General features: G+C 37.5%; 1 protein-coding gene across 1 annotated transcript; it reads left to right on the top strand.

Annotated features, from left to right (window-relative positions):
* The first annotated feature begins 358 nt into the window (after positions 1-358).
* Positions 359-13,676, top strand: map3k9 (mitogen-activated protein kinase kinase kinase 9). Its single transcript, XM_016508716.1, has 11 exons — positions 359-988; positions 3,230-3,643; positions 5,488-5,668; positions 7,058-7,206; positions 7,801-7,976; positions 8,585-8,825; positions 9,010-9,132; positions 9,234-9,357; positions 9,451-9,563; positions 11,086-11,814; positions 12,766-13,676. Exons 1-11 carry the CDS (start codon positions 622-624, stop codon positions 13,164-13,166), a joined length of 3,018 nt encoding a protein of 1,005 aa, XP_016364202.1. The 5' UTR covers positions 359-621; the 3' UTR covers positions 13,167-13,676.
* The last annotated feature ends 2,278 nt before the right edge of the window (positions 13,677-15,954 follow it).

Genomic DNA, 15,954 nt, shown 5'->3' with positions numbered 1-15,954 from the left:
AGCTATTCACTGGTGTAAACGTGTGACAACTAACCCCAGTCTCGTTTTATAAGCTGATCCTCCTTGTCCCTTTCGAAGAAAATGTGCTAAAACTGGCTACTTATGGTAATTCGGACTATTTGCTGTGTTAAATAGAAATGTATTGATCTTTCTGCTCAACTCAACCTTTTTCTACTGTAGTGCGCTGTCCAACCCCGTGGTGCTGAAATGATTCTCCAGCATTGCTGTGAAAGAGATTTAGTGGGCGGGTCTTATAAAGAGGCGAGACGTGATTGATGCGCCACTGAGCCAATCAAAACGCAGCAATTAGGAATTCGTCAACACGTTAAACCACTGGAATCATGAGCTGGGAGGGGGTGAGTGCCGCTGGCTCGGGAGCGGATGAGGGGTGCGGGACAATGTTGTAGCCAATTAAAGCAAAAAGTGCCTTATGTTCGGGACCGAAAGATCATTTAACGAGCCGGAGCGGTCCCTTATGAGACGGGCTGCGGGTCTGGAGCTCGTTGAGGCGAGAGGTAGCTCGGATTAATTGCTACTTATGCTGCGGCTTTGCGCCTGGTCTTGAGCTCTGCGGCAGGTGAGGAGCTGAACCGGGCCGGGCCGCCCTTATGGATCGGCAGCATGGATGCTTTCAGTTTCCCCTTTAACAGCAGCGGCGGCCCGGACAGCAAAGACGGCGATGAAGCCGCAGAGCCCCGGCCGGAGTTTGGCCCTGCGGCGGCGGCGACCCCGTCCGGAGCCGGTTACTGGACCGCCGTGTTCGATTACGAAGCTACCGCCGAGGATGAGCTCAGTCTGCGGAAGGGGGATCGGGTGGAGGTGTTATCCAAGGACTCGCTGGTGTCCGGGGATGAGGGGTGGTGGACAGGTATGATCGAGGACCGGGTCGGTATTTTCCCGAGTAACTACGTGAGCAGTAACGGCATCTCGGAGAAGATTCGGGACACGCCGGAAAACTATGGCGATTATTCGGTGCCTCAGTTACATTGTGAGTAACCATATATTTATCTACATAAACCATACATACACCCTCCTTCACTGAGAAGATGGCATGCTTTATGTTTTGTTTAGTTTTTGTTTTTTTTGCACACACTGATCAATAACCTCATCAGCACAGCTTTTGCTGCACATTCTCTACTGAGGGGAAAAAACCTAAACCAATCTAAGATAGTGTACTGATCTTCCAGCATGGCTAAACTGGAGCTCAGTTCAAAATTTGAATTTTTAAAGGTCTAAACCCTTTAAATCCAGCCAATTTACCAGACTGGGAGACTGACTAACACCTGCAAACAAGCTTAGACAACTGGTTTCAGGTTGTTCCAAGATGGTCTTTAGCTGGTTGACCAGCACTAGTTTTCCAAAAATCAGCTGATAGGTAGTCTGTGATGGTCTACCAGCTAATAGGCCTAACAGCCTCCATGTCTCAAAAGACAATCTTAAAGGAATAGTTAAAGGAAATTCTGTCATCATTTGCTCACCCTCATTTACTCCAATCCTGAATGACTTACTTTTATGTATGTGGATTGTGGAACACAAAAGAAAGTCAAACAACATTGTACCCCATTGACTTTCATTGTATGGACAGAAAACTGAGACGTTTTTCAATATATTTTACATTAAGATTTGTATGCATTTATTTATACTTTAAGATTTGCTCCCATTTAGACACAAGCAGGCACTGATTTTGGGTGATGGGGCTCATCTGGATTCGTATTCCATACCAGACTCAGTAAAACAGTTTATTGGTGGCATGGCTTTTTCCTCATACTTTAAGTCATTTAGTGTATTTGTTGATATGTGGTCCTTTATTTGTTTGTGTTGTGCTGTGTGCTTATATTGAGGAAGCGTATCTGCTATGTTTTGCATCTCTCATGCTCTCTGTTATCGTGTGAGTGCCCTTGTGTTGTCAGTTGCATGTCATGTGTTGCTGGTGGTCGTCTGCTTTTCCTGAATGGCTGCTGGCCTACTTTTTATCATGTGGTTCTTGCCAACTGCAATATTAATAAGAGAGACAGTGGCCCAGACACACCGTCATCCCGACGGCCGGGGAGAGTCGATCGCACGCACATCTTTGTTTTACTGCTTTCCATTTTTTCCCACGTCAGCCATCATTTTTAAAGAACGTATCTCACAGTGTGAATCTGCTTTCTGGAGATTAATGCCAGTCTCTTTCTGCCTGAATCTATCAGGCATTTGAGCTGTTATTCATATCAATGGCATGTAAATCAGAATACATTTCTGTTTGTTTTCATATTCAGCCCCTTTCTGATTCAGTTTCTCAAATAAACATGATGAATCACACTATGTATTCCCAGATGGAAAAACATATACACTACTACCTATAAAAGGTTTGGAATAATTCAGATTTTTATAATGTTTTTGAAAGATGTATCTTATGCCTTCCAAATGCAGCATTTATTTGATCAAAAATATGATAAAAACAGTAATATTCTGAAATAGTATTACAATTTAAGTAACTATTTTCTATTTTAATATATTTTAAAATGTAATATATTCATGTGTTGGCAAAGCTGAATTTTCAGCAGCCATTACTCCAGTCTTTAGAGTCACATGATCCTTCAGAAATCATTCTAATATGATGATTTGCTGCTTATTATCATCATCAATGTTTAAACAGTTTTTTTGCGGCTTAATATATTTTTGGAAACTGTGATACACTACCATTCAAAGATTTGTGGTAGGTAAGATTAAAAATATATATATGTTATTTAATACTTTTATTCAGCAAGGACGCAATAAATTGTTCAAAAGTTAAATTAATTAAGGACACTTATAATGCTCCAAAAGATTTCTTTTTTAGATAAATGCTATTCTTTGAACTTTATATTTATCAAAGAAAAATATTAAGCCACAAAACGTTTTCAACACTTATAATATTAAGAACCATTATCAATAATTGAGCACCAATAATAATTTTGCACTAAGTCAGCATATTAGAATGATTTCTGAAGGATCGTGTGACTCTAAAGACTGGAGTGATGGCTGCTGAAAATGTAGCTTTTCCATCACAGGAATAAATTATCATTTAAAATATATAATATAGAAAACAGTTAAATATTACTGCTTTTACTATATTTCTGATCAATTAAATGCAGCCTTGGTGAGCATTACAGATTTCAAAAACATTAAAAACATCTTTTTTATTAGTAATTAGAAAACAGGATACATCTGTGGCAGTGTTTGAGACCTGTTTTCTCTTTCTTATCAGTACTTCAGATAGATTTCAGTGAGCTGGCGCTGGAGGAAATGATCGGCGTCGGAGGTTTTGGAAAAGTGTACCGTGCCATTTGGAAAGGGATGGAGGTGGCAGTGAAAGCTGCTCGACGGGACCCCGATGAGGACGTGTCGCAGACGCTGGAGAGCGTTCGTCAGGAGGCCAAGCTCTTTGCCATGCTGAGTCACCCCAACATCATGGGCCTTCTGGGAGTGTGCCTGCAGGAGCCCAACCTCTGCCTGGTGATGGAATACGCCCGCGGCGGGCCGCTCAACCGGGCCCTCGCGGGGAAACGCATCCCTCCTCACACGCTGGTGGACTGGGCGGTACAGATTGCAAGAGCCATGTTGTACCTGCACTGCCAGGCCATTGTACCCGTCATCCACAGAGACCTGAAGTCCAGCAACAGTAAGACAGCTGTCGATATTATTAGACCTTATGTCAAGGGTTTTTAAAAGCTTTATGCCAAGGACCCCAAATAATTTCAATTTCAAAAGCTTTATTGTCTATCCCCAGTGGGGTAGAAAATTGTCTTCAGACAAAAGGCTCAACACACAAACAGCACGAATAGTCCTCGCAACAACAAACTACATTACATCACAAAAACACAACTAAAACAATACATTAAAAAAAATAATAATAATAACTGTAACCCTCTTGCTAGGGACCCTCTTCCTAAAATATAATGGCAGAGATATAATTTCATGTATAAAGAAACATTTATACTGTTAGTGGAAAATAATCAACATCATATTATAAAGGAAATATATATTGTTTCCGTAATTAATTAATAGGATAAAATAATTTATATTTTGATATATTTTATGCCAAAAAAAAGCAGAGTATTTATGTATTCATTTGACAGTGTATCTTTTTTCTGCCCACTATATTTCAATTTTTTCTGCCCAGTATTAGAGTAATGTTAGATGTTATAAACCTTTAAAAAGATTTGGTTTAAACATAGTATTATTTACTAGGACTGTCAATAAAATGAAATAAATAGTTTTCAATAAGTGTTTCAAAAGGAAAATGAAACAGTAATCTCAAATTCATTATTATTCATTAATATTTTGTTAATATGTTTAATTCTTAGACATTCAGATATTTAATTTCTGAAGTTAACATGGTAACTTTGACAACCTTAAAACATCTTATAAAATCCTTTTATATAAAATATATTTAATAAAATATTTTATATCTTAAGTTAACATGTTAAATTTGACAACTTAAAAAAATTAATTGTACGAAATCTTTTTTTCCAATTTTTTCACTAATATATTTATTATACTTTATGATATATTTAATATCTAAAGTTAATATAGTATCATTGACAACCTTAAAAAATGCATTTTACTAAATATTTTTCCTCAATTTTTCCCTCTAATATCTTTAACATGAAAAAAAATACTTAATATCTAAAGTTAACATGATATCTTTGACAACCTTAAAAAGCAAATTTTGCAAAATCCTTTTTTTCTCTTATATTTTCTCCCAACACCCCTTTGCGGCCCCCAATTTGAAAACCTTGGAATATGCAGCAATTTCATAGTCTGCTCTTTTTCATGTGTATATGGTTGTTTGTGTCAGTGGATTGTATAGTATTGTGCATAGAAGGAGTGTGTGTTGGTGTGTGTTTTTGTAGCTGGAGGTCTTGGCTGGTGTGTTGGCTCTCTGAGTATGTAAGTGGTTTGTAATCCTGTGTTTGGCAGTTGACTTGTCTGATTGGATCCTCTAAACCCAAAGCTTATTACAGAGGATTTGCATTCACCTTCACTCCCTGCCAATTGATTGGCTACACAAAACATGTCCTGGGCTCTGATAGGCCACTCGGATATGATTAGCATAGGACCTTGCAGACATAGGACCTTTTCATTGGTTGTGTTGTGGAAAAACAAAGTCAGCTAATTTTAACAACACAAACGTAGACAAAAACACATGGAATCTTACAGCCAAGCTGTGATGTACATGAAGCTTTTGAACTGTAAATCTAACATTAAATTACACAACCAACCATCACTGGATTTGACTCATGACCTTTTCCATTCATGCTGTACTGTGTTCTAATGAGGTTTAGAGTTGGTGAAGTTGTTACAGTGAAAGCTTTGACCAATTCAGCACCACTCTGGTGGACAGCTCCTTCACAAAGCTGCCTGTCAATCAAATGCTGAAGACTTTTTTTTTTTTGCTGTAGTCATAGTAACCTCTGTATTATGTACTTAATCATCATTATTGACATTATCTCCGCCCCTTAGTCCTGATTCTGGAACGCGTGGAGAACGACGATCTGAGCAACAAGACTCTGAAGGTGACAGATTTTGGTTTGGCTCGGGAGTGGCATCGAACCACGAAGATGAGCGCAGCGGGGACGTATGCCTGGATGGCCCCTGAGGTCATCCGCTCCTCGACCTTCTCCAAGGGCAGTGATGTTTGGAGGTGGGCACCAAGAAATGTGTGTAGGTGTGTGTGTTTGTGACCTAGCTACGCCAAAGGCATGTCATTCCACATGGCAACCATCTTGGCAAGTCTTCAGCATCTTGTATTGTCCCTGTGTAACCTTTTTTAAAAAACAAATATGTTGAGTAAATTCTCCAGAAATGATTTTAGCCCATTTGGGACTTCTTCAAAAACATACATTGTTTATAAAAAATGTAAAGAATGTCATATATTATGAAAAAAAAAAAGAAAAGAAAAATGTAGGCTTAGGTTTTGATTAGTCTGTAGTTACTGTAATCTGCTTAATCTAAGAATAATAGAAGTGTTCTTATTGTTAACTAAAACTATTAAAAATAATTTTGGTAATTGAAACTGTTTTGAAATAAAATAAAATATAAATATTTGATGAAAAACTTGCCTTGACAACTTAAATTAAACAAGGTTGAGTACTAAAATCACTAAAACTAAAACTGAAATAAAATAAATTAAAGCTAAAATGTAAGTAATAAACTAATTATGTGTGTGTGTCTATATACTCTCTCTATATAGATACTAAATACTATACTGAACAGAAGTCATTTAATTAAGGTCATAATGGGATACACAATACATAATGGTGGGAACAAATCATATAGTTGTAGCACAAAATTGTACAGCCATAGTACAGTTTTGTTGGCCAAACTATAGGTCACAGATGGCAGTGTCCAATGAAGGTTTTGGTTACCACGGTAACAAACAAATAGTGTCATTAGCCCAGTTTCTGAGGCTGGTCTGTGTGTTGTCTGGTGCTGTGCTGTGCTGTGCTTAGCTATTAGTGTCTAAATTTTGCTTCTCACCACAAGTCCTGATTACAGAGTACAGAAGGGGAGGGATGGATAGTAAAGAGATAAAAATAGAAAACTTCACAAAATGTCAAAGCTTTGTGGATACTTTGATGTGTTTGTTTTGTGTGTGTATGGCTGCAGAATCAGTTGATTGTACTCCGTTTGATTCACTGCTACTGTAACTAGAGCTTGAAATCTACAGTAATATTGACCATTTATAGTATTTTTAAAGGATTTGTGCCAAACATTTGCTGATGTCTTTCCTTCTTTTCTGTTAGGTTTCTGTCAGACTGTCAGCAAGGCAACATTTTTTGCCCAGTTGGCCACTGGAGCATGTATTTTACATTTAAAAGAATATGACACTACAAAGAGACACTTTGAAATGTTAATACAGTGATTTTTTTTTTGGTTTACTTTGGAACACAATAGCTGTCATGAATTTTATAGTGTTTCTGTTTTATAGGATTCTGCAAGTCCTTGCACAAAAAATGTTGGTGACAGCTTGTTATGTTAGTAGTCATGTTTAAACTTCAAACTCCTCTGTCTGTGTGTGTCTTTCTCTCAGTTATGGAGTTCTACTGTGGGAGCTGTTGACGGGAGAGGTGCCATTTCGTGGCATAGATGGACTGGCGGTAGCTTATGGTGTGGCCATGAACAAACTGTCCCTGCCGATCCCCTCCACCTGTCCTGAGCCATTTGCCCGGCTGATGGAAGGCATGAATCTCATATACAGCAGTTCTACTGCAACTTATTAACTTAAGAACTGTGTGTAGCTAAATTCTTGCCATCATTTACTCACCCTCCAAAAATGACAAATCATAACATAACAAGTATCAAAAACTGGCAGCTGTGGTTGCCAAATATTCATCATAAAAAGTACTGTAACATTGTTTCTAGTATTGGGATGCATGTATATACTACAACTTAAAAATAAATTTATGTTATATGACATACTGTTAACATTCCTATCTACATGAAGTGCCAAAATCTGTTTTTTACCTTAATATCTACTGGTAACCTCCATAATAATACAGGTGGTAAAATAGAAAGCATTGTGATAAATCAGAGCATTCTCAATTTTGTGTTCGTCTGAGGAAAAAAGTCATACAGTAAATGATGACAGAATTTTCATTTTTGTTTGAACTTTCTGTTTAATTAAATGAGTTTGTAGACGATACATAGAAATGAAAATAGATTCACTAATCAAAAGGCTCATAGTCCCACCCGCACCCCATCTCTGAGTGCTCAGCTGGCATTCTTTTCAGCTGACCGTCTGTCTGTGGTGTTTGTTTCTCTCACCTGCTGTAGACTGTTGGAATGTGGACCCTCATGCACGACCCCCCTTCACCAGTATTCTAGACCAACTGACGGCTATCGAGGAGTCAGGCTTCTTTGAAATGCCGGCAGAATCCTTCCAATCCCTGCAGGATGACTGGAAGCTGGAGGTTCAGGAGATGTTCGATCAGCTCAGAGCCAAAGAGAAGGTTTACATGCTTTCAAAAGCTGTCTAAATGAGGACATACCATAGACATTTTATCATAAAGCTATAAAATACATAGATACCACTGACTAATCCAAACCCAAACTCTATGCCTCAAAGCCTCAATATATAAATAGATACATATTCTAATTAAAAGTTTGGGTTGGAAAGTTTTTTTTATTTTTTTGGCTGCATTTATTTGGTCACAAATACAGTAAAAACAGTGATATTTAGAAATATTTTCACAACATTAAAACAATAGTTTTCTGCTTCGTTATATTTCAAAATGTAATTTATTCCTGTGCTGCTTAATATTTTTGTAGAAACAGCGATATATATGTAATTCACACACACTTGCTAAGTAAAAGTAAAAGTTAAATAAAAAAAATTTTCAACTTGAAACATATTAACCAGAAAAAAGTACCAGAACATTGCAGTCAGAACATTTTATTTGCAGTCTAATCTCTGTTAATCTCACTAGTGTGGTGGTGCAAAAATCAGTATGACATAATGCTCATTAAACTCCTTAATGGATGTGTGCCAGATTATACACACTACATAGAGCAGAATGATGAGTAAGTTGAATCGATCAAGTTCTCTTTCTTGCTGTAGGAGTTGAGATCCTGGGAGGAGGAACTGAGTCGTGCAGCTGTACAGCAGAAGTATCAGGAAGAGGCTTTGCGGCGGCGGGAGCAGGAATTGGCGGAGAGAGAAATTCACATTCTGGAGCGAGAGCTAAATGTCATCATTCACCAGCTGTACCAGGAGAAACCACGAGTTCAAAACCGTCATGGAAAGTTCCGGCGCAGTCGACTTAAACTGCGTGATGGGAACCGCATCAGCCTGCCTTCTGGTTAGTATTTCATGGTATTAAATGAATGCATCATACAAACCGCACTACTCATGTGAAGCGAACAAGATTCAACTCACATTTTGTCTGTTATCTTGGTGTTTTTCACAATGCATTGTGGGACTGCCGATATGCAAGTGTATATAATGTGAATTTTTGTTTATATAATAGTATGTTTGTGTTTCAGATTTCCAGCATAAGATTACAGTCCAAGCTTCTCCGTCTTTGGACAGAAGGCGGAGCCTCCTGGGCAGTAACTCCACCCCTCCAAACAGCCCCCCTGTTTTGCCACGCCTCCGAGCGATCCAGTGTAAGTGTGTTTATGCATCTGATTGATTTTGTTTAAATTATTGTGAATGTTTGGGTCTGTATACGGTCAGGTCCCTAATATAGAATATCCTATGCTGACAGTGACCCCAGGGGTCGGATGTCAAGCCTGGGGTCGTAATGCTGCATTCCAGTATGATGAAGATGAGGAGAGGAAGACTTCACGCAAGAAAGGGAGAACGCAAAGGGAACACAGTGCTGATGAGAGGTGTGCGTGTATGTGTGTTTCTAAACAAAGCAGAAACTTTCACCAAATGTTTATACAATCTCAAACTTCTACGTGCATGTGTTCCTCACTCAGTTTGAGGACTCCTAAAGAGGGCAGTCGTCAGCGTTCCTGCAGTGCTCCAAACCTGCGACGTTCCCCCAGACACAGTCCCGCTGTTCCTGGCGTGTGCAGCCTGGCAGAGACTGGTAACACCCACATTACACTTGATGCTTGGCATCTTCATTGACAATTCTGAATGTTTTCCATTTGGAATCTACCCATACTACATCCTTGTTGCATTCACAATAATACTGATGCACTGAATTGACTGTTTGATTAAGTCGACATGGAGTGGACATTCACCGTATCAGTTTTCTAAATTTATCTTGGTCGTCTTATTGTGAAGATTCATCCATAAATGTGTTAAATTTTGAACAGTTTTTGTGAGCTTGTAATTTTTAATCAAAGTTAGGGCTGCGAAACGATTAATCGTGATTAATCGATTCAAAATAAAAGTTTATGTTTACATACTATATATGTGTGTACTGTGTATATTTATTATGTATATATAAATACACACACATATATGTACTGTATATATTTTAAAAAAAATTTGTTTTGTATTGTATGTATTTGTATGTAAACACTTGTATATAATTTATATATAAATATAAATATTTTATATATAAATCTAACATATTTTTCCTTAATATATACATGTATGTGTGTATATTTATATATATATATATAATTAATATACACAGTACACACACATATAGTATGTAAACATAAACTTTTATTTTGAATCGATGAATCACGATTAATCGTTTTGCATCCCTAATCAAAATGTCATAACTGGATCTTGCGGTGATACAACAGATTTCTCTTTAGTGATATATGCTGGACATCTCTAGTCATTTTGTCTGCTCAAACTCTGTCACTTTCTTACAATCGATAACAAATTTTAATAACTGCTGCAATTGTCATTTTAGTAATATTTTAGTATTTAATGTACACACATAAATATGTTATCGTACACACAACATATGTTTTTTTTTCCAGAATAATAATATTCAGTCATTAACTATAATGATGCCTTCATTTATTTTTAGAAAATTCTTTAAAAACAGTGTAGAGATATTTTGTGATGCTGTATGGCAAGTAAAATCTGTAAATAAATACATTCTTAATAATGTAAATAAATTCTATCTATCAAAGAGTAAATAGCCAATAATTAGCAAGAATTAATCATTGTAAAACTTGAGTTGGAATAATTACAGTTTTCTGTTGTGTAAATTGCTCTTCCAGTAATTCCAGTTCAAATTACAATTCTTCATCATGTTGGTTTGTGGCCAAATTCCTATTTTTGCCCAACTCTGTGTCACACGGCCATGCACTCCTATGTGGAAACTTTAAATAACATAACATCTGAAAGATTGAAAATTTGTGATGCTGACATTATGTTGGCATCATTGCATCATGCCGTTGACACATTTTCCTTATTTTGACATTTCTGTTATCTCACTAGCAATAGACCAGTTTAAGCTCATCTAACTAGGTTGAAATGTCACAGATTTTTTTTTTACATTATAATATTAGCAACAAAGGAGAATAAAAAAAACATTAATCAAAAAATCTTCATCCTGTAACTGTCAACATGTGAAGGCTGGTTTTGGTGCAACTTTGTGAAATCATTCTCCCCCCACCCGTCTCTTTCTCTCTCTGTAGAAAATGAGGACTGCTGCTTCCCATCGGAGTCAGCTGACTCCCCTGGCCAATCATACCTCTGCATCCCGTTCCACAGGGATGGATCCGCTATGGACAGTTACGGCATGGAGTGCGGCACGACTGGAATGGCTTCTGACGTTTCCCCCAGTTATGCGCGGCGGAGCCCCAGTGGAAGCCGTAGATCAGAACTGGTGTTGCTGGGCTGCGGGGTGGCTCTGGCTGCTGTGGGTTTAGGTCAAAATCTACTGGACCTGGTGCGTGTGGAAGAGACTGTACGTCCGCGATGGGAAGGGCTGTTTCACCGTAGTGGGGGTCCAAGTCGTGGCGCCAGCCCACCCACACGCAAACTCTTCAAACGGGAAAGCCCCCGTCGCCCTCCCCCTCTGCCCACGTCCCTCACACTCCTGTCTCTTTCATCTGTGTCTGATTGTAACTCAACCCGATCTCTTCTGCGCTCTGACAGTGAAGAGCTGCTCGTGCTACGCCCACCTACGCCCCCTGCTCCGCCCCCTGGACAGACCCCGCCTCCTCTGAACCCACTGGTCAACACCCACCTGGAGAGCTTTAAACGGCACCCTCGACAGTCTCTGACGCCCACACACGTGCCCTCTGCGCCCAGTGCCGCCTGCAGGCTTCATCGCACACCTTCAGATGGTGCAATAAAGATGGGGTGCCTGTCTGCCCATAACAACCACAGTCCTGCCCCTACCACACCCTCCAAAACAACAGGTGAGAAACTCATGCAAACCTCTGGGTCAATGACAAGATGCTTATGTTTTTGTCCGGATCTATTTATTAAAAAATAGGGTAATACTGTCGTGATTTAATATTAAAGAAAAAGCCTCAATAAAATAATAACATTCTTAAAAAGAAAATATTATTAGGAAGTTTGGCATCATCTTTTATTATCATTCAACTTAGAAAAAAATATTTTAACAAAACAACTTCACTGTTTATTCATATTAAAATATTTTTAAATATATAATTTTAAAAGAATATTGTTCACATTTTTTAAGTATTTTTTCAAATATTTGTCAAAATCATGTGGTGCAACCAACATGCAAAAAACATGCAGAACAAATTATATTTGACTATTTCACAATTCACAAGTCTTAAAATATGATTAAATCTCATATTAATTCCTTAATTAATTCTCATATTAACTCATATATTATAAATAAATAAGAATATAATATATAATATAATTTGGTATTATAATAATATAATATAATTTGGTCAATTATAAATAATAATATATAGTATAGTAAATATAGAAATAACATTATATTATAACTCATAAATTATTAAATCATAAATATTGATTTATTTATATTGGAATTTAATTGATAATTAAAATGTTTACACTCTTGTTTTTAAGGTGTGTAGAAAAAATATATAACTTTTTGTTTGATAGGTAAACTACATTGTCATTAAATTTAAACGTTTCTTAAAAATAGTATAGAAGTTTTGTGAAACTACATAAAAACCAACAAAGAGTAGATTTAGAGAGAACTTGGTACATGTTTTAAACTAGATTTCCAACCTATTTAAAATATTCCTTTTCTTGATACGTCATTGATCCCTCAGTTAACACAATTTGAATTCCTTTCACAGAAACTGATTCAGTTCGTAGCTGTAATTTGGTTTCATTTTGTGCCTTTTGTGATGCTGTATGTGCAGTGACTCCGTGGACCTTAAGTGAGGACCCCTCAGAGGTGCCCCGTCTTCCTGATCCAAATCTCATCTTCCCACCTACGCCACGTCGGCGCTTCCAGCCTGAGCGTCCCAAGACTCTGGACTTCCTGGCTAGGCCCCGCCCCTGTCCACGAGCTCGCTGTGGATCCCAGTGGGGCGAATCTCCCGCCCACACGTCCAGCACTGAAACCCCATCCACTGTGGAGTTTGGAGGAGGTGTAGCTGTCTTGCCCACTCCAATGGAACCACCAACCCCCTGTTCCCCTTGGGTAAATGACAGCCTTTTGGACCAACGGGATGAAGGACAATACAGGGATGGGACACGGCCTCTCTCGTCAGATGCCAGAGACTCACCTTACAGAGTGCGACCAGGGTTTTGCTCCTGATTTCACCTTCACAAATTTAGACCCACTTGGTTTAAGATGTAGCACTTAGACTATCAAGTCAATGCAAGGGGAGTTCTGGATACTCTGGAGAAAAAAAAACTGCTTAAACCAGAGTAAGATGGTTAGCTTATCTTAGCAAACGTAAGGTTTAAGCTGGTCTTAGCTGGTTTAAGCCTGGTCAAGCTAGCTGGGTGGTCAACTTGTCGCCCAAGTGCCCAAAACCCCTCTTAAACCAGCCAATAGACCAACTTGACTGGACTAGAAGACCAACTAAGACCAGCAAACTAACTTGGTCTGGTTTGAAATTTTTTTTTTTTCAGTATATGTATGTATTCACAATATTAAGAACTGATTGTAGTGATAAGGATTAATTACCCAGCATAAACCAAAGGTGCTTGGTTTTTGCATAATCCAGATGCAGTTATGGTCTAATCTATGTCCAATTGAATATTACAGATTTTCAACACATATATACACTCCTCATTTTCTTCCTCTGTATTTTGCCTTGTTTTCCAGTACAAATATCTAAACATTCTTAAATCAAGATACATTTACTTGAAAATCAAAATGACTGAATCAACAGTCCTGTTTTCTTAAAAAATGATCAGAATTAAGTTACTTTATGCTTAAAAGAAGAAGAAATATTTGTCCAATTTAAATCAACTGTATGTAGTTTTGTGTATTTTTGCGACTTTAGAGCCCCCTACAGTTAAGTGAGTGAAGTTCACTGTCGTAAATACAATAGCTGTACACCTAAATTTGTTGTTGCCATAAAGCAATTCGCCCTTCTCTCTGAATTTAGTTCCCTCTCACTAAACTTACAGCTCACAGAACAGACATTTGGGGGGAGAGTGGGAAAGAAACAGAAGCCATTCACCTTATAAGAAGTTAATGTACCATCAGAATGATTTTGAAACTGATATTTCAAGGGGGAAAAATGACCTACAATTGCTTTAAAGGGAAAACAAGTTAATTTTCTTACTCCTTTTTCTCGTTTTAAGTGTAAATTGTTATATTTTTCAGAAAACAATTTTATATCATTTTGCTTCTCAAAGTAATTGTATCTTGATTTAAGAATGTTTATTTATACTGGAAAACAAGACAAAAATACTGAGAAAGAATATTGTTTATTGCAGTGTGGGGTCTAACAGTGCGTTTAATAAGCTCTTCTTCGGTAAACTCTACTATTTACCACCAGGCATTATAAGCTATCAAATAAAAATACAATCCAGATGCTTCTTTAATGGCAGGACTGATTTCTGAATGCTTTAGAAAAGTACAGGGTCTGCAGCTGAGATCTTGAAAGACATTTATCAGGACACTTTTTTTATTTATATTTTTATTTTATTTATCTTTTTTTTTATTCATATTGAGTGTATTATCTCAGCTGTCCTGCTGCGCTGTATTGACTTCCTCTCTGTATGTACTGTACACATGTCTGCATGTTTATATTAGATTTAGCTCTCTGAACAGCACTGAATTAACTGGGGAACATGGTTTATGGTGGATGGTTTATTTCTGCTACTCATTGGAGACTTCAGGTTTTATTTTTCATACATAAATCAGATTGTACACCTTTAGAAGTGCTTTTTCCGTTCTCATGAATGTATAGTTCTGTCATACTTCTCATATTTAGATCATTCGAGATCACTGATTGTTCTGTGGTTTTCACTGTAGCATGCAACACATAGTCTTTCACAAATAATATGCTTGTTTAGTGACCTCTTCACTATCCAAACCACCAGTATTAAACATGGGGAAACGTCTTAAAGAATTTTTAAGTTAGAATTTATTGGCTCTACATTTTCAGCTATACAATAGTCAGGTACACAGGTGTGTGTGTGTGTGTATGTGTGTGTTATGCATGCAATTCAGTGTAACTGATGGATTCCAAGGTGTATGTACATTGAATTTTGTTGGAGATTTTTGAGAATGCATATTGAATTTGTTTTGCAATTTTTAGTGCAATATTTGTTCATATAAGTTTACACATATTTATTTATTTAAATTATTTTTATATTTTTCACATTTTTGTTAAGATAAAATTGATGAAGACAAACATTTCTGAACATGTTCAGACATTCAAGGTGAACATTCTTTTGCACGTTTACAGCAGTGTTCGTTGTCCTCCGTCTCAGTCCAATCTTTCATCTCTACACTGGTGAAGAGGCCCTCTAGAGACAAAACAACATTTAGAGCCAAAACACAAGTGCTTATGTCTGTCTTGCCCTTTCTGTCACCTGAAACCAGATTTTGAACATAATTTTTCATGCATACGGCAAAATGAACTTGCAGTAGAATGCAGAGTCCTGAAATCTGGCAAGGACATTTGGCTGAGGATTTGAGAACTCTCATTTCATTCCATCTGTATGTGGAACAGCGGTATTTTTTATGGCTTAAAGGAATGTGTAGCCATCATCAAGAGCATCTGCTATCATTTATCAGCACAATTACTGTTTTCCTGAAGAGCAGGTGTTTTGGGTTCAGAAGCTGCTGCTATGAAACTTGTACTTGCACCCGAGCACATTAGACTTGTGTAAGAGCTCAATTAAAGCCCTGAAAAGCTGAGATGTGGTGTTTTGTGACTGACTGTCTTAGGACACAACTCTAGAAAATGATTTTCACATATTATCATAATCACAGCAATTAAATGAGACTTGACTGCCATTTTCCAAATGCATTCTCTATTTCATCTCTATTAATATAAACATTAAGACAAGACAAACCCATTATTTTTTCATGCACTGATCAATTTTGAGCTATTTTGCTTCCATGTCTTGCTTCAAAC

Source organism: Sinocyclocheilus rhinocerous, unplaced genomic scaffold (genome assembly GCF_001515625.1).
Source record: "Sinocyclocheilus rhinocerous isolate Xijiao unplaced genomic scaffold, SAMN03320098_v1.1 scaffold564, whole genome shotgun sequence".
In the NCBI taxonomy this organism is placed as follows: Eukaryota; Metazoa; Chordata; class Actinopteri; order Cypriniformes; family Cyprinidae; genus Sinocyclocheilus; species Sinocyclocheilus rhinocerous.
This window is presented reverse-complemented; position numbering and strand designations above follow the sequence as displayed.

Excerpts from the sequence above, each read along its gene's own strand:
- map3k9 (XM_016508716.1), top strand. The coding sequence starts at position 622 with ATGGATGCTTTCAGTTTCCCCTTTAACAGCAGCGGCGGCCCGGACAGC. Across the intron at positions 9,133-9,233 it reads ACGCCTCCGAGCGATCCAGT|TGACCCCAGGGGTCGGATGT; the intron begins GTAAGTGTGTTT and ends CTATGCTGACAG. Across the intron at positions 11,815-12,765 it reads CACACCCTCCAAAACAACAG|TGACTCCGTGGACCTTAAGT; the intron begins GTGAGAAACTCA and ends CTGTATGTGCAG.